The 19,449-nt window shown below is 37.8% G+C and overlaps 2 protein-coding genes across 2 annotated transcripts; one reads left to right on the top strand and one right to left on the bottom strand.

Annotated features, from left to right (window-relative positions):
* Positions 1-1,507: 1,507 nt before the first annotated feature.
* On the bottom strand, positions 1,508-6,655 carry LOC137257163 (mediator of RNA polymerase II transcription subunit 19-like). Its single transcript, XM_067794599.1, has 6 exons — positions 6,030-6,655; positions 4,732-4,888; positions 3,765-3,864; positions 3,324-3,432; positions 2,914-3,026; positions 1,508-2,600 (listed from the first exon to the last, which is right to left on the bottom strand). The coding sequence occupies exons 1-6, from the start codon at positions 6,214-6,216 to the stop codon at positions 2,544-2,546; spliced, it is 723 nt and encodes a 240-aa protein (XP_067650700.1). The 5' UTR covers positions 6,217-6,655; the 3' UTR covers positions 1,508-2,543.
* A 4,988-nt stretch (positions 6,656-11,643) lies between these two features.
* On the top strand, positions 11,644-18,787 carry LOC137257147 (BTB/POZ domain-containing protein KCTD7-like). Its single transcript, XM_067794598.1, has 2 exons — positions 11,644-11,732; positions 17,870-18,787. The coding sequence occupies exons 1-2, from the start codon at positions 11,685-11,687 to the stop codon at positions 18,686-18,688; spliced, it is 867 nt and encodes a 288-aa protein (XP_067650699.1). The 5' UTR covers positions 11,644-11,684; the 3' UTR covers positions 18,689-18,787.
* Positions 18,788-19,449: the final 662 nt, after the last annotated feature.

The raw sequence follows: 19,449 nt of genomic DNA, 5'->3' as shown, positions 1-19,449 counted from the left end.
ATGATGTTGCATCCTGGTTTGTAAAAAACCTGAGCCAAACAATCATACTGCATGTCTGTTGCAGTGTGGGTTGAATACAATGTGAAATGAATGTTTCTGGTTGATTCAATGATACTGTAAGATAAGTCTGTGAAACACCTAAGGAGATCTCAATAGTACATTAAACAGTCTTGCAACACAACCCATAACATCGATTTCTATAAGACCTTATCTGACAGTAGACAATGGTGTCTCAACATGCACCTAACACCGATACAGATATGGGGAGCTTGAGCAAGCAAGACATTCTGTTGTTGTTGGGTCGCCTTCTATACAAATATATCCCTTTTCATTCTGGAACCATTTGTGCAGAGAAGCACCAAATCTCAAGCTAATACACCCTGATCCTGCAAAACAATGATTTTCCACATATTTTCATTTAATAAAACTTCCACACATTAAATTCTTTCATGATCTAGCACGAGCATTTTATTTTTCGATGTTGATCTATTTTCAACTAACAGACTCTGAACAATGGCTATCTTGTATCAACCATGGTTGAACATGATGTCTAATTCTCAGAGTTTCAACCTTCACATTATCTATATTATCAGAGCCACAGATACAGCCATAGTGCACTGACATCACATATGGACATTTTATGAATTATTTTAATGAAAACACTTTTAAAAAGTTATGAGTGTGGCTCTACTGTATTTTATATACTAAGTATTAGGTTGATTTAAGTATTAGAGGAGTTCCCTCCCTTGCCCTTTGACTTAAGTTCTTGTTACACAACACCAGATGATTTCCCATAGACCTGTCTAGTAACCTTATACCATTTTTAAAACCCTCCAGGCTGTCAACAGCCATTCCATGTACACATGGGTACACTCAACCCTATAAACTACTATAAAACACAATTTCTGACCAATTTATTTGGCTAATTTTTCAAGCACAGGAAACTGAACACATGAACCCCAGTTTCACACCCAATGTCTCCTACTTGAAAATGTCCTTACACACATAAGAATAAGTCATGGTGATAAATGTGACAGCACAAAATACTTAAAATTGTGGTCAGTTTTAATTACTGGATGCAAGTGCTTTTTCAAAACAAGCATCTTACACATCCAGTGTGTCACAGCTGTCACTAGTCTCTGTCTCTTCAGTTGTTTACATACAGTGCCTGTTCAAGGAGCATGTGATTCTAAGTGTAGTGTAGTGGAACCTTCTGTTTTCAGAGTTATTATTTCCCTTGGCTAGAGGGCGCAGCAGACCTTAATCCATCTTGTCTAAGATAAATGGCCTCAAAAGAAGGTAAACAGGCATCAATGGGAAACAAGATGCTCAAAATCATCTTACCGTATGTGAAGTCACAGGAAACAGCTGATCTGATTGGCTCGTCATTTTGCAAATGGCGACCAAACAGGATTATAACTTTTTTTATTATTATTGTTTGTAAATAGGCAGCAATGGAACTTAATAATAACTAAGAGCAAAATATTTTGAAATAATGAAAACTCTGTACTTTGATATGTATTTTATTGATCATTTTTAACAAAGTGGCTCTAATTGTTGTAAACTTCCTGGAAGGTGTACCGCTAACCTGTAAGATCATCCTGACAGGGCACTGATGACCTGAAAAATACTTTCACAGAATTGTGTCTCAGAGATAAGCCAACCCCCTTCTACAGACTGCTTCTTGTTTGGTCCTCAAAATTCCGCTCTTACATGTTAATATACGGTACATCCAAGTTGAAGGGGAACAGGAGGAAGTGATTGTAGAAGTGGAGCAAGACCTAGGAACAGTGAAATAAATGCAGAATTTGAAGGTGATATAGTGGGGCCACAGAATACATCACTCATTGACATTTTGTTTGTGTAAAACAAGTCCACATTCCATATAACTTTGATTATCTAGTGTTATATGTCTCCATTCCATCATGAGAGAATTGGGGCTGGGAAAGCATGGTAAGAGACATGAGAGGTCACATCACTTACAAGTGAAATCATGGGAGGAAATGAATGACAGTACACTAGAGCACCACTATGGCCATAGGCCAGTACTACCTCATGGAGAGACACAAGACGTAGGCCAGCATTTGACGAGTCAGTGACCTACACACAGATCTGCATCATGCTAACACTTTACCCATCTGACAGAATAGAAAACACTTGGTGATGGAGTATGATGCAGAACCTGTGCCTTCTGTTGTAAAACCGAAAGGTCTGTTTTGTTTTATGTCAACACATGAGGGAGACAACTATTCATTCTCTCCAATTGCATTCAGTATACAAAACTGTGGAATATGGGACAATGCCAACATTCATCCTTGTATGTGAATCTGCACATGGCTATGGAACACTTCCATGCTGTCACAACTATGACATGTGTCCCAGGACTTCATCCACTTGAAATGAGATTTCATCCATTTTCTGTGTCACATCAAAATGAGACTCTACCAACAATCTGTCACATAATCTCCCATGATGAGACTCCACCCACATTGAATGTCATATGATGAGACTCCACCCACATTCTCCATCTTACGGTACTTGCTTCATGAAGCTCCTTCACTTCCCTGTGTTGCTGAAGGTTGATGTTCTGGACTGTGTCTCTTGCAAACCAAAAAAGAATCGATATATATAAGTTGTTTACACCGACCTTGCAAACATTATAATTTGAATATCCCTTGAAACAACTTCAACAGGATCGATGAATCAACAAATACAATACAGCCCTGTATGAAGATCACAGGATGTTTGAATATAATTTTATTTTCCTTAAACCTTAGTGGTTTTGTCTAATATGGAGAAAGTTAGTAAAGCTCCCATCAAAATTGATCACTAAATGTTACTGTCATGTGAACAAAAAGGTCATACAAGATCCCCAACCTAAGTTGAAATTGTCATGGTAACACAGAAACTTACTTTCTTCTTTTTCTTCTTTTTCTTCTCCTTCTTCTTGCTGTTGTCCTTGCTGTTGTCTTCATCTTTCCTTGGTTTCTTAACTTTCTTTGCTTCTGCATCAGCTGCGTTTTCAGCTGCAACAGCACCAACATCAACAATGGACAAGTGAAGTATTTGATAGACAGATTTTGAATATTATTTGAAACCCTTGAGTTACATCATAAAAGTAGTCTGGACACTATCCCACAATCATGACCTGAAATATGACAAAATGTCACAAGTCCTCCACTGCATCTGCACCTCTCCTATATATTGCAGATTATTCATCTTATAATGTATATTGTAGAAACTACCCTCCCCTCACTGTGTAGATAATCTAATCCCAGGGTACACTGCATTGAGGACTATATGCAAGCAATCCCATGACTTACTTTGGGTTTCCTGAAGTGCACTTCCCTTCTCCCCTTCCTTGTGCTTCTTCTTCCTCTTGTGCTTCCTCTTCTGGGTCATCTGGTTCAACAGCTGATACTGCTCTGGAAGCTGCACAAAAATACAAAAACAGTCAGCCTTTCATAATCATCATAATTAATAACCTGGGGCAAACATGTGGTTGACTGCATGAACAATATCTACAGCAATGAGGTAACTAGATCTCACCACATGAAACAGGATCATTACAAGACAGGCCATTTTTGTGATAAGGATATATTACTTATGAGTAATAGCAAAATTGTGAAGTGTGGTATGTAAGAAATACGTATTTATCTACAGATAAGCATCACTGCAGTTTTTTAAACTCACGCTGGTAATGACCATGTAGTTCAACTGACCTAAACCTAAGTGGTTGAAATCACTACTTGTGCAGTACATACCGGTCCTGGGTGGAGTCTAAATCCACTAAGAGCAGACCCAGCAAGGGAAGATAACTCTTTGCCTATGATTGGTGGCTTCTCTATCAATGACCGGAGAGAACTGAAACAAAGAAATCTTTCTTTTGCAAAATCTTTTGTCACTTATATTAATAATATTCATATGTATATTTGTAAGTGACCATTAATCAACATAAGCCTTCAACTCCTTGTACTTGGCATTTTGAAAGATTTGTGAAAAAGAATCAGTGAGTGAGTCCTGGATACAACAGAAATGAACCATTCAGGAATGTTTCCAAGGAAGTGCCTTGTCTGCTAACTGCCATGCCCTTGTTTTACAAAAATATCTGTTTATGTGTTCATTTGTTGTTTAAACTGCACTCAGCAATATTCCAGCCATACGATGGTAGTATGAAAAGACTGGAGTTTGGATCAGACAATCCAGTGATTGACATCATAAGCATTACTCTATGCAACCAGGATACAATTATATACATTAGCCGTGTCAATGAGCCTGACCACCAGATTCTGATAGTTGCCTCTTTCACGCTGAAAAATTCATTGCTGAAAACAGGTACTGTATCATGACTTAGGTAAATACCTGATTGTGATTGGTTAATCAAAGATTTTCCTACACATTTTGTATTTGTTTAAAATCTGAGTAATGTGGCTAGGGTAGAATTAGGAGATAAACATACTGCGTTTCAAAATCAGAGGTATATAATCAAATTATAACACCTCTAAATTTGATTTAAAACCCAACGCGCAGTGTTATACCATCATTTCGTACCACTTTGTATGAAGATTTGACAATCCCATAGTTCAAGTTTTGTGGACCTGCGCATTTGTTTAGTGAACAGTGCATTTAGGCAAAGTATTGTGAACAAGTATCGGTATAACTGTCAAACACTGCTGTGAATATTCCGTTCTACATGGAAACAAAACACTGGCGTCAAACTGCTAGAATCACCTGTTGTCTTGCATCCCCGGACTGTCAATGTTTCCAGGAAGATGAGGGAGGAATGCACTGAGCTCTTCTTTAACTTTCTTACCACAGAACTTGCTGTAGGAGTGCTCAAGTCCATACTGTGACAATAAGTTGGTGCTTCCAGTGATCTCTGCAGGTTCTGTCATGAGGAAGAAAGAACCATGTAAAAATATATCACAATGTGTCATAAAACACTATTTCCAAAGCATATAAGACTGCTGCTGTTTGAGGTGATCTACAATGAGGTAATAAAGTACTGATTGAGAAAATGAACACAACACAGTAGTTTTATGCCTCTTATAGCAATATTCAAGCAACATCATAGCAAGGACGCCTGACGTGTGTTTCATGCATTGTACCTATAAGGGAATCTAACCTGGATGAATACACACTTAAACCACTGGACTCAGGGGTTCAAAAATACCATCACCCAATGCCAAGGACAAGTCAGATTTCATTTCAGGCACTCAAATAATGAATGGTATCTTACTTGTCCTTGGGCTACTAGATAATTTCAGCTTACAGTTTCAAACTGCAAATATCCTTGGATTTCATTTCATATCTGCTCTAAATGTAGCAATTAAATTTTGCAATGATAATAAAGTAGGGTTATCTTTCTTTGGTATTCATCGCTTCTCGATACATAGTCCAGTAAACATTAACACTAAATACCATGTTGATCTATACTTTCATAAATACATCATGATGATTATGTCATAAAAATCAGGGCAAGTGGAAAATTAGTCAGGACAAGTTATTTCCTTAAAGTCACTGTGGCAAGTGGCTTTAAAAAAAAATTTGAACCCCTGAGACTACCCCCATCGTTCAACACAGCATTTACCAATATTCCAGGTACACAAGAGTAGCTTGACTACCATCACATGTAGTCCCATATTTGGGACAAGAGAAAAAACAAGAACCCTTAGATCATTTACTGACCAAACTGACAATACACTGGTGATATCACACAGTTGCACAGTTCAGTCATGACCCTAAGGATACATGGATGCTGGTAGCTGAGGGTCACGAAGCCAAGACATGACCCCGAGTCTTGACTGTATAGGACCGCATCGCGGCTCTTGGCTAATAAGTCCACTGATTGTTATTTATAGCTGTTCTAGTTTAATGAATGTATATTTAGGGTGAGATATGCATGTCAGTTTGTAATCTTGGCCTTTGATTTGGCGGGGTTGCGGGTGGAACTCTTAGCACGAAGCATCACATCACTCTTCTGCTAGACGTTAGTGCTTTGACTAAGAGTTAAGTCATTGTGTTCTTACCCGGTACATCTTTCATCAAGTAGAAGGGTCCTGTGTGGATAACTGAAGGGATTTTTCCTAGGCTTATGGTTGTCTTGAGGGTCCCTGTGGAATCTTGTCTTGGGTAAGCTGGGGATCGCGACCCCCTGTCACGGGGACTCGACTTAGGGGACACTTGGTCAGGTCGACGAAGTGGATCAGCCATCATTGTCGGCCATATTTGTGGAAATATGGGTGGTTGTAACGGATTATGTGATTGGCTTATTTCTCGGTTAACTGAGTTGTGATTGGCTGAGTGACTTAATTAGATTGACACGATGGAGACGAGTGATAAATACTTGTTGGTCCATTCAGCTGGGCAGTTGGGTCATCTAGTCTGTTGTACAGACCCTGAAGTATACATATGCAAGAAAGCCCACGCAAGTCTAGAAAATGTGGCAATTCTAGATTTCCATAGCTTCAGGGCCTGTACCAATCTGCTGAATTCATAGCCAGTACATGGCTAGTAATTATCAGTTGATCTCGAGCTGTCACAGGTGTTTAGTATAAATTCATGGGGACGCTCCCCCACAGCTCCCCCATGGCCCCATATTTGACTAAGACCTCCTGCTCTGTCCTCTCACCGAGAAGACTAACAGCTAGTCTCTGAAATGAACGTATTTTACTGAAAAAAAAGTTCACGGAGAAAAAATAATAATGTAATGAAATGGAGCCCTGAGACTTTCTTCCCATTTTCTAGCCTTGCGTGGGCTTTCTTGGATATATATACTTCAGGGTCTGTGCGACAGACTACTCAGCGAGAGGCAACAAGTGTCGGGTTTTATCCAAGATTCCTGATCTTTCTTCCTGGAATACTGACTTCCTGAGTGAGTCCCACAAGTCACAATGTCTTCGGTGGACTAACAACTACTCTCTGAAATGAACATATTTTACTGAAAAAAGGTCATAGTAAAAAATAATAATACCATAATAAAATGGAGACTGAGACTTTCTTCACTTCCAGAAGCTAAGGGTATCTAGACTCGCCACATTTTTAGACTTGCATGGGCTCTCTTGGATATATTTGCTTCAGGATCTGTATAACAGACTGTTTTTTATCTCAGTTGTTTTGTGGCTTCAGTTACACAGGAGTGGCACAAATCGATGGCAGTCTTTTCAAAGGGTTTTACAAGACGGCACAAAGTATTGTCCATATGAGTGACCTCACGTGAACATTTTCTACACACTGTGCGTGTTGAACATGTCCTGTTAACTTGTAAAACATTTCAACCAGAAGACATGACTCTGTCTTGCTACTTCCAATAAACAGTCTTCTCCTGTTCCATGTGATTTCAATCAAACTGCCGTATATAATGCAGACAGAATATTTTGATTTGGGAGAAAAATTATATTTGATATCTTTGTTGGAGTTTTGAATACATCCAGTTTTCCAGCCATAGCATTAGTCTTAAGAGATGCTAACCCTGTACTAAGTGGTTGCGACACTTGATACTTCCCCTGAGCTGCCCACACCACACTGAGTAGGGGTCGGGCTGGGTAGGGTGATGTTTGGGGGCAATAAAAAGTCCTGTCACATACACCGTCAGTGGCGTGTCAGTAATGGGTGATAAGAATCTTTGCATGTGTTGAGAAATTCCAAGAAATTATCGCTCTGCAGATTTGTTTAGTCTCTGAAAATGAAGAAAGTCTCAGGGCTCCATTTCATTATATTATTTTTTTTCACTATGAACGTTTTTTCAGTAAAATATGTTCATTTCAGAGACCATCTGTTAGTCAACTGGGTCATCTTATGACTGCGGCTACCGTATTTCTCCCACCCCACCAAATTAATTCTTTGGTACCCGAAAACATTTTTTCATCTAATCTATTCTATGGTCTCTGTTGGCATACACTGAATTTTTACAGTCCGATATATTCAACAACAAGCAAACACAAACTCGGTGTATTTATCGCATTCTTTGCATTTTGAAGATTATAGTCCCTATATGTTCAAGTGCTGTTGCTGAAATATAATACACTTCCTCTCTGGATATGAAACATTTTTTTTCTGATACTTCATGCCACCAACGTTAGTTTTCCTGGAAACGTATTCAAACTCGTTTAGTGATAAAATTAAAGGTACAGTATTATGGCTTTATTTCTATTGAAAGCAAAGATACAATTTAACGTACTTTTATCTTTGAATCGGAGGGTACTTGTCAGGAGTGAAACGGACTAAGAACTAGTCTCTGAAATGAAGTTCATAGTAAGAAAAAAAATAAAATAATGAAATGGATCCCTGAGTTTTTCTTCATTTTCAGACTTGCCACATTTTCTAGACTTGCATAGGCTTTCTTGGATATATTTGCTCCAGGGCCAGGCAGACTAGGTTAATACGTTCCGTGTTTATTTGTAAGTGAACTGTCTTGAAGGTCTCTTGGCCGTGATTTAGGACACTATTTCTGTTATGGAACTCGAGTCATCTTGATGTGCTAGCAAATTAAAGACTGAAGTGATGCTGGTCTCAGACGTACGCCTACCATACGTTTGCGAAACTCATGTGCTTAGGTATAGTGCTGACACAGAAACAAACACGATCATAGGTTTCTGGCGTTCCCAAGGGACACAACTCTGCAGAGCGACTGAACGTACTGGACATGGAGTTAACTGTGCAAAGTGTGTGGGTTACGCCTGTGTCTCGCACGTTAACACTGCACATTTTCTTGTCAAATATTAGTCTGATGTGTAGTCTCTGAATGTGTATACCGTATGTCCTCCAATAAGGGCCCTCCAGACCCGGCGTTAATGAGAGGCCCAGCGTCAATTTCATGTCAAAACATTGATTAGAGAACAGTCTCGTCTCCTGTTTACTTGGTTCCCGTCCTATTGCGCAACCTAGTGCGATAGCCAGTCCAGAATTTTAAAACTATGTCAGTTAATTGGATGCATAAATATTAATCAATATGACTTGATAAGTCTATGCACTTGAATAATGCAACAATAAGCTCCTTCTAATCCCAGAAACACGTCGTACGACGTGTTCTGTCGTAAAGCGAGCTCTGACAAACGGAAACCTGAAAATCGTGGAAATTTCAAAACGAGGCTCTGCCGCTAGAAAAATTTGGCGGTCTCTGACGGAACTGATATTACATCAACTTCATTGTGCGTTACAGAACTACCCTGAATAAGCACAAAAAACACATAACAGGTTTAACCAGTGAACCAGATGCACTGTGACCCATTTTTCTACCTCATCAAACAGGTGGCAGTCTGCGATTCCACAGTTAAGGCATGCTGCCTCAACCTCGACAAAAAGTATAGAAAGACGGTGTTATTAAAGTTTATAATTACAATTGATTTAGAAATATCATTTTCTTATGAAACAAGAAATTGGAATTCAGTTTAACTAGAACTGTTTGAGGTGTCAATTCACACTTTCACACGAGAAAATTCGGATCGGCTGAAAAGTAGGTCAGTGTCTGAACAGGTTAATGAGACTTATGTTTCGGTATGACTACCGGTACCCTCTACTTTTAAAAGAGGGGATGAGTACAAAACCTTCATTCTGTCCATCCCTCCTCCGGTCCCATCACTTTGTCTCATCAGTTAGTCAGTCAGTCAATTAATCGATCAAACGTCAACTGGAGAATACCGTTTGACCCGTGCTATGTAGTCCGTGCCATGTGGATGTCAGGAAGCTATGATTTAAGGGACCTTTCCTTCATATATATACTTTTAGACCAAGAGACCAAGGGAGAATAGACGTCCGGTGCATATTTTATAAAGCACTGCTTTTATTACAGGCCCGCCGCGTAATAGAGGCTCAGCGCTAAATAGATACCGGCGATAATTAGACAAAATACGGTAAGTTTGATCGTAACAAAATAATAATAATGATAATAATAATGAGGGTACTTATACTGCGCAATACTCCATGCCACCATGGGGCATGCTCAAAACGCGCACAAACAGTTAAGAATAACAACACATCAAAAGTCACATGAGAAGAGAGTCGTAAATACGAGGTCTGTATCGGCTGGAAAGGTGTGTTTTGAGGTTACGCTTAAATGCTTTAAGAGATGGAGCTGTACGTATACGTAGTGTAAATGGAAGTGACTCCCATAGTGCAGTTGCAATTGAAGCAAAAGAACGAGCACCAAATATCCTGAAGTTGAGTGGTGGAGGTTTGTTACTTGATCTGAGAACACGAGCAGGTGTGTATGGTGTGAGAAGATAACAGTCTTTTTTTTTTTTTTTTTTTTTTTTTTTTTTTGCGTGTGTGTGTGTGTGTAGGTAAGAAGGCGCCGTGGAGTTAACACACTGGTATGCGAAAGTAAGTATCTTGCAATCAATTCTGTGATGGATCCGTAACCAGTGCAAGGAATCCAGAATAAAGTGTATGTCGCAGGAGGGCTTATAGCAGGTAACAAGACGGGCAGCTTTATTTTGAAAGGATTGCAGGCGCTTTATCTGGGTTTTGGAGGCACGTGTGAGCAGACTGTTGCAATAGTGCAATCTTGATAGAATGAGGGAGCGAACAAGCAGAGCAGTCGTGTCTTGGGCGAGTTGGTGGCGAATGCTGGATATATTACGGAGATGATAGTGAATAGTTTAGCACAGCTGATTTACTTGAATTTCCATAGAGAGACTGTTGTCCAATTAGACTCCCAGTTTTCTCACAGCAGTGGAGAAAGGGATGGAAATGTCCCCAATCTGAAGATAATCAAAGCGACACTTTTGCAACCTGGCAGGTGGACCGAACAGTACAGCCTTTGTTTTGCTGTCATTCATTTTCAGCATAATTGCTGTCATCCAACACTTGACGTCACTGAGGCACAACTCCATGTTGTGTATGGTGGAGGTTTGATTATTCTCTGACAAATCCATTTTGTCAACCAGTTGTGAATCATCAGCATAGAAATGGCTGATGACCTGGTTTTGTGCAATAAAATAAACCTATGTTAATTGAAAAGAAGCGCCTTTGAGACGGGGCGTTCAGAACCAGAGGCTTTGCCTAGATCTAGACTTTGTTCATTTAGAGCTTTATATAGAATTGCAGGGGTGGCTACTTTTAATATGGTAACTCACATAAAACCAAATTTAGGGTTTGTTTTTACAGTTTCCATAATGTGTTTCTCAAGAAAGATTATTTAATCCATCGAAACAATTAATAATTCTTGCTGGAAATTACCTTCAAAGTAGTCAAGATCTTCAAAACCTGAAACACTTTCTTGTTATTCGTTTGATTGCTGTTTGGCAATTGTCCTGCTTGGGCCAGGCAATCCAGCGACTGGGCAAATACTTAACACTAGTTTACAAGTAAACAGACTTGAGAGCTGGTTAAACTGCGTTGAGGCTTTGTCACATGAGGTGTAAATGGGCCAATGAATAACTGGAATAATTTGTATGCATGATAAATCGAAGTTAACTGATTCCAGTAGCCAAACGACAGTTGCTAGCATTTAAAAAACCCCGAGCCTGTTACCTCAGTTAAATGTGTTTTCAAAACATTATATGTATAAGGTGCTAGTAGATATCGCCATACAAACATTCATCAACTAGTCCATTCGTTCACTGTGCAGATGTAGTATTTTTCCCAGCAAAACAAGTTCGTATGTTTAGCGGCAAGCACATGTTTTGCACATGGAGTTGCATCCCTTGTCAAAACAAGGTGGTAGCAGAAATACATAAACAAGAATGGGTGAGGAAGCTGATGGAAACACGGATACCTCTGCATCAGTTACGGTTAGTTAGATGGCTATACCAACAATCCTGAAGGAAAATAGCTGCAACACATTTAGCAGCCCTTACCATGAGCGTATTTCGGTTTAGACTTTAGTGACGTAGCACCGACTGCAGTTCAGGCAGCTACTGCAAGTGCAAGTGAAACGATCTCGTGAAAGAACCTCTGGATGGGTTTGCTTACCACGTTGTATGCTACAATGATGCGTGTTATCTGATGATGAAAAATAATTCTTATTGTTTGTTTAAAAGTGTGTTACCAGTATGTGTGAAATATAATCGAAATCATCTAGCAAACCTACTTTACCGTATTTGTTGTCATAAACGTGTTTAAAGGGAAATCTACCGCTATGAAGCATTGTGATGTTTGTAGACAATAACTGCATGTTAACCTCCGATCTTATGGGTTACATTTTTTTTATTCAATGAAGGAATGTACTATTCGAGTCAGCACATCACGGATAGCAGCGTATCACAGAAAAGGACTTTTCTTATGTATGTGAAAACAAATGCATTTCTTGGGTACTCTGAAATAAGACCAGAAGACAGCTGGAATATTGCAAAAAGCGGCATAGACTCACTCACGCAATCAATCAATCAAATAAGAAGAGACAATACTACCTATGTGTTTGTTTTACATGTTGTTTTTATAGTCATTATTATGACAGTTGAGTGCATGACAGTGTACCTTTACTCATCAAAGTAATTGTTGTTCAGGTTTTGATGGTGGGAGGATAAATATGCAAACTAATATACATCTAGTTTTGAATGTGTGTTGATATTTAATGAATGAATGTTAAATTGTTAATTGTATTTTTTTATCTGAATGTGTAGATTTATCTAAAATGAAAATGATGTAAAACACTTGAATGGACTGTGACAGCAGTACTAGGTAGGCCAAAGCAAATTTATAAAGCAGTTATCTTTGCTTTAGTTGTTGGTTGTTTTGGTTTGAGAATTAAATCGGACATTCTATTCAGCACAAATGTGTTTCTTCAAACACTCTCTAAAGAGGACCATGGGGTTGCTTTGTATGTGGACAATAATATGATTTTCATTTTCATAGTTACAGCATGTTATTCAGAAAAAATGTAGCACTGACATCCTTTCAAACATTTGGAGATGTTAAGGTGAATCAGACTAAGTGGCAGTCCTAGCAAGATTGAATAAGGTCTTTCATGCCATGCTAACCATGACAATAGTTGTGATCCACTGGGATCATAGTCAAAGGTAATTTTAGACATTTTATTTTGACTGGATGGACAATCCGTGTAGAAACCATGTGTACTAGAATGCATTTTACAAAGTTAGTGTGTTAATTTACTTAATGAAGTCTCTTTTAGAGGTCGCATGCAATGTAAAACACAACTTTGCAGATTCTTATGCACTTACCAAAATAAATCATCAAAAATGCCAATTCAACCAATAAAGTTGAACAAAAAACGAGCATTCTGAGTTCAAACAATTCACTAAAACTGGTTTCAACAACTATGCTGCGCTGCGCTCATAACGCATGCACAGTGAATAGGTTTGTGGAGCTTGAAACAGTATGCCTGCCCAGAGTATGAGGTCATGAGCAGTAGTCTAATTTTGGTTATGTACACAAACAAGTAAATAATCTACTCATTACATCAAAAAAACAAAACATGTTGATTGTGATAAGCAGACTCTGTCACAGAGGAAACTCAATGTCTGGTTTATTTTGACACTTATGTGTCTGCCTGTCTGTCTGCTAGTGACAATATGCAATACACAACTTCAATCACTGACCACATGCAATTAACTAACTAAAATCATCATCATTATCAAGGTAAAACTGAACTGAAGACAGAAATGGAATCACTTCATGAACCCATTGGTTTCCAAAGAAAACTGTGCATCAGTCAGTCTGTGTGATAACATAACAGAAGTATGGAGTAGTCATGAAAGGACTAGTTTCACGTTTAGACCATCCTACAACTTTTACTGGAAGTGTTTATGTAATGTTGGGAGGAAATGACCTGTGACCTTTCACTAGAGGCAAAATGTTGTTAAGCAGATAATGCACAGATGATAGGTAAATGTGAAGTACCTGCAGCTCATTGGTTTGTTCAGTAGGCAGCTCGTGGGGCAATTTATGCTTGTATGGATGAAAACTGAGGTGTAATACAGGGAGCATCCCTTGTAGTGACAGCTGCGAATGTACTTGTCACCGGAACACCAAACAATGGACAAGGTTTGACTTTAAACATTTCTTTTAGGCCTACGATAATGTTTTGACTTATTTTATTGCTTTTTGTTATGATGTCATTAGTTTGTATATATACTATTTCTCATTTAAATATTGCAACATATGTTATATTTGGAATTTCTCTTTCTTAGTAAAGTACAAATTCTAGTACTTTTGGTTGTCAAGTCCTGTTTTTACAGTCCCAAATAAGTGTTGTATTTTTACTCTCATGATACAGCTGTTCTGAATATCTAGGATATCGAAAAATGCAAGAGTAATAATCTCCATTGATAATTTATGAGTATTTTTATTAATGTTCCCAAGTACTTGTATGAACCGGTATAAATGAACTTTTATGTAGTAACATACTACATATCACATACTAAATAAATCTATTTAATCAAGGGTGTTACTATTTGTCACTGTGGCCTTATATTCATCATTAATCACTGATGCAGAGGTTGCAAAAGGCAGGGGCCAGGGGCCATTTTGCACATTAGAAAACTAAATGGCCCATCAAAATTTTAAAGTTTACTATTGATATAAGGACAGTGGACCATTCTAAATTCAGAAAATGGTTAATAATCCTGACAATGGCCCATTGTTGAAGCTCTGATGATCTGATCATCCCTGATGATGTTGAATTTTCTAAAGCTCACCTGACTGAAAATCAGGTGAAGTTATGTGGACTGTTTAATAGTCTTAGAAATTTCCTATATCTTTTGACATGTAAGGAATTGGACAGATGAAATTGTGGATGGAATATAATGATGGCCAGTTTTCTCAGAGCTTTCACTTTATCTGTAGTGATGTGTGTTAACATCACATGTTTTTTCTAGGAGAAATACATTGTAGAACTAGCAAAAAGGCAACCTCTTTCTTCCTCATCTTTGACATAATGACAATCAACGATGGTTGGCATTTATGGTATACTTCGGGAGGATTTTCTCCAGAAAGCTATAAGTTCTGAATCTATGTTCATCTACAGCAAGACACGTTCTCCACCAGATAACCATAGGAGATGTTCACACCATCGGTGTCAGCTTCTACTAACAGTTGTACATATTGGTTACTGACATTCCCAAGCAATGATATGTTACGCCAAAGTATTTGGTTTAATTATATCTTTGATATAGGAAATGAGACATATTTTGTAAACAATTGGTACAATGCAGGAATACACTTTATCTATGATCTAATGAACCCTATTCTGTGCTTATGCAGAACTATAAAAGATATATCAAGTTAGAACAAGTATCTTAAGATATCATAGTATCAAATCTTCCATGACTGCCTGCTCAAAGAGAAGACAATCACCCTTCCCAAAACAATGCCATTTTCTCCAATGCTACCATTCAATATATCCAAACTTAGTCTGAGGGCTAAGGCTCCAAAACATTTTATTTCTCTTTTCTAGATCCCAGTTACAATCTTATTCACATGAAAATTGGAAAAGAGTCTTTGAAACACAGTGTGATAGCACAATGTTACGAAACATAAACATGATGACATATGGTTACAGCAGAAGATATTACATGTATAATGATATTCTTTAATAGAATCAGTCTAAAGGGCACGCCTATATGTATAATCTGTTCAAAGAATTAGAAACAATTGCTCACATATTCTGTGACTGTAGTAATGTTCCTAAGATTTGGGAGAGTTTGACCAGACAGCTTATGACTAACTGAAGGCCACATTGACTTCACATCAGGAAATACTTTACTTGGATTTAAAGGGAAAATAAAATACCTCTTTAAATGCAGTATGTCTTGTTGTGAAGAAGGTAATATACACACAAAACATAGAACAACAAGTTACAAATGTCAAGCATGAGGTAAGGGAGATATCAAAATACAATGATATCACAACATACAATGATATCACAGCATACAATGATATCACAAACTACAATGCTTATTCTACATGCAGCAGTAGTGAGTCCTTACTTCTCGTCATCTTTCCATCATCTATTTACAGGAATTACTACGTCAGAAAACATACTGTAAGTGTATTTGACTATGATCATTGTAATTGGAAAGACAGATAGATAGATAGAGTATGTTAAACATATTCAAAGATGTTTATTGACCTATGATCGAGATTTGTGAAAGTGTGTAAGTGTGTATTAGGAACCTATACCCTTATACTTATACCTATACCTTTTCAATTGTACTATACATTTTCTATGTAAATTGGGGAAATAAAGGTGTTTGAAAAAAACTCTAAAATCCCCCCATAACATTCCCTGGCAAGCTACAGGATATTTTCCTTGTGTGTGTCGGCAGACAGAGATTAGCACGTTATTGTTTCCTTTTGTTTGTAATATACAGCAGGTCAACAAGACCAAGAACACAGAATTATTTACATACACTCACTCTACAGGTGCTGTTACTAGGTTATTGAGCACTCCATGTTTTATTAGTGACCCAAACTCAGTTATATACCATACTAGACCCAATAAAACACTTTGGTGGTATTTAATATTTGGAGACAAAGAACAGGGTTTCTTCATGTGTGTCATACCAGGTTTGTTCATACTGTATCTTATAAGCTATATGTGTACATGGCAGTAAATTGAAGTTGATTATGCAACAGTGGAGAAGTCGTTAAAACACTTACTCACTACATCAAAGAACTTCGTTCAGTTCTCCCCTTGAGTGCAGTGTGGGAAGCCCATATCTGGTGTCACCCAGCCGGAATATTGCTGGAATATTGCCAGAATATTGCCGGAATATTGCTAGAAGCAGCTTCAAAACATACTGACCCAGCAGGTAACCATGGATACTAAACATGCTTATGTGTCAAGTATGATGTGACGCTATGACAACAGTATGGTTAGGCCAGTCACAGAGTATGTTCAAGTGTGCAGTCAGTAGCAAAATGTGGTTACTATAATAACTGCATGATTGATTGCTGATGCTGGGTTAAGCACCATCACTTCCTCACTCAGTATGTTCTTCTAATATATTCTTCATCTAGTTATTTCCCATCATGTTTTGGTTGTACAATATTAACTACTGTTGCAATCCTGTCAACAGTTGCAGGGCTTTTCTAGGATTCTTGAATGTAGCTTTGGCATTCAGATTGGAAATTATTTTGTCAAGATACGTTTTTATCAAAGATTTTATGTTGTCTTACATTCTCATGATTTTGGCATTGTATTTTATCCTGAATTTAATGCAATGAGCTTTTGATGGAATTATTCACCATTGCCATACATGTTTATTTTTTTGTTTATGCTGTATGTGTGTCGTGCTTTACAGAATTTATGTGTGTCCTCTTGAATTAAAATGTTACCTTTTTAATTGAAGCATTTCATGCTAAAATAATCATTGTGATCTTGACTTAATGTGACATTTTACCTACACAAGACTTGAAGTTTGAAAGACTGCTTTTTTCCTTTTCATTCAAATTGATAAAGTCCAGATTAATTTTGTAACTCATACTTTGTGGTTTCCTAAAGGTTGTGACATGACCAGCAGTGTTTATGACGACAAAGCTTCTACTGAAAAGACTCATCTGTACAGATGGTGGATTGGTTTTTAGTCTCTAATCACGTACTTCTCTGTTCGCCAACATCTCCAATCTCCAATCACCAACAAAAACAAAGCTTACTAATTATGATGGAAAAATACACCCCTACTCCTACAATGTAACCGCCTGATCAGGACTCGAGTGATTTTGATTGACTGTTGTTAAAAGAATATTTATTGGAGTAGGAAGATAAGTATATCCAATATGAATTCCATTATTTATTAAGATGTAAAGCATTGGCGAATGAAATGCTCATATTCACTATGGTGTTGATGTTGTCAACTGTAAGTTTGCAACTCACATTCGGCAAGTCAAATGGCTAATGAATATTTGAAATCACATGCCCATTTGTAAAATGTACTCACTAAAGTTGTCTTTTCTTGTCGTTCAACAGTTTCCAAGTGTGGTCACCCTCAATGTTGGAGGAAAACATTTTGCCACCCGCTTGTCAACTTTACGTCGATATCCCGAATCCATGCTGGCAGTAATGTTCAGTGGACGTCACAACTTGGACACAGACCCAGACGGCAACTACTTCATTGACCGTGATGGAACCCATTTCCATCACGTCCTCAACTTCCTACGTCATGACGACCCACCACCAGCTGACCTGGCGGAGGAAATTCTCAAGGATGCAGTGTATTATGGGATAGATCCACTTATAGATCATCTCAAAAGTTCACCAGCACTATTCACAGAATGCGTAGTGAGAGAGAACTTGCGTTCAAAACTTGTCAAATATCATGATATTAAAGACGATATCATCAACTTGGCTAAGGATCAAGTTCGGCAAACTGGAGCTATCAAATCAACAGTGCGTCTAGTCATTACGAAGAACCAACCAATTCCACGAGATCTACAGTTCTCGAAGCAAGTTTATAAGCAGTTCTACCGTAGGTTTCGGACCTATGATACTTTTGAAGAGTGTCTTGGGAAATATTTTATTCAAGTACCAGCAGACAAAGTTAAAGGTCAGCCTGATTTAGTAATGAATGAAGTGGCCAATTGTATTCTATTTGACTTAAAGCGTGATGGTTACAGCGGGAACTGTCGACCAGAAAGTATTCACGAGGACAACAAAATTAAGACAGTTACGTGGTGCGATGACCAGTTTCATGTGTTTGCAAGTATTCACATTTTCACCTTTAACTGGCTGGAAAGTGACAAAGTACCATCGCCAAACCATCATCGTCTTCATAGTGCAAACTTCTAGATGTACTGAACATTGTCAAGTGATACTATTTTCATTGAGACTTATGTGCAGCAGAACAAATCATCATCATCATCATCATCATCATCATCATCATCATCATCATCATCATCATCATCAGTATGTTACCGAATATTTAAATGGTGCGTGACGGTCTATCAATTGTTTGTTTGTGTTCGGCGTACATAAATTTAGCTTGGTTAAGCTTTTGAATATTTTGTTACCATTATTTATGTGCAACAAGAGATATGAAGAACCTATCTGTGTACAATCATATAAAGACACATACAGTTGTTGACAATTTCAAGTGATGTAGATGGGGATTTTTGACAATTAGAATTAACAATATGGAAAATAATTCATGATGATATTTTTATGAATTTTTATCTTACTAAAGGGATTATTTATTTCCTTTTTGCTTTCACAACTTTTCAAGGCCAAAGTTCTGATATACCTGAGACTGAATATTAACATCAATTGACAATGGATCACAAGATAGAGAAGTAAAGAGTATTGGCATTGACATAAGAACTGAAATACTTTTTTATGTAATTTGAGAGATCTTTAACTGTCAGTGGTGAAATTGTATGAAAATTTGTTGATGATTTCCGTAACCATGACAGCACAAAGATGATACGAAAATACATGACAAGATTTAAGGATTCAATATTGAGTTGGGTTTTTGAGCTATTTTTCTACATTTCAATGCTCTAAAATGTTCATAAACAGGTTGATGAATTCCTTTGATAATATAATTCATTTTT

The sequence above is a fragment of the Haliotis asinina genome, chromosome 1 (assembly GCF_037392515.1).
Source record: "Haliotis asinina isolate JCU_RB_2024 chromosome 1, JCU_Hal_asi_v2, whole genome shotgun sequence".
Lineage (NCBI taxonomy): Eukaryota > Metazoa > Mollusca > Gastropoda > Lepetellida > Haliotidae > Haliotis > Haliotis asinina.
Note: the sequence above shows the minus strand (reverse complement) of the source record. Positions and strands in the feature narration are given on the sequence as shown.

Coding starts and splice junctions, on each gene's coding strand:
- LOC137257163 (XM_067794599.1), bottom strand. CDS start 6,216: ATGATGGCTGATCCACTTCGTCGACCTGACCAAGTGTCCCCTAAGTCG. Junction 3,865..4,731: donor CCGGGGATGCAAGACAACAG/GTGATTCTAGCA, acceptor TCTTTGTTTCAG/TTCTCTCCGGTCATTGATAG. Junction 2,601..2,913: donor AAAAGAAGAAAAAGAAGAAA/GTAAGTTTCTGT, acceptor TTGGTTTGCAAG/AGACACAGTCCAGAACATCA.
- LOC137257147 (XM_067794598.1), top strand. CDS start 11,685: ATGGGTGAGGAAGCTGATGGAAACACGGATACCTCTGCATCAGTTACG. Junction 11,733..17,869: donor ATACCTCTGCATCAGTTACG/GTTAGTTAGATG, acceptor GTCGTTCAACAG/TTTCCAAGTGTGGTCACCCT.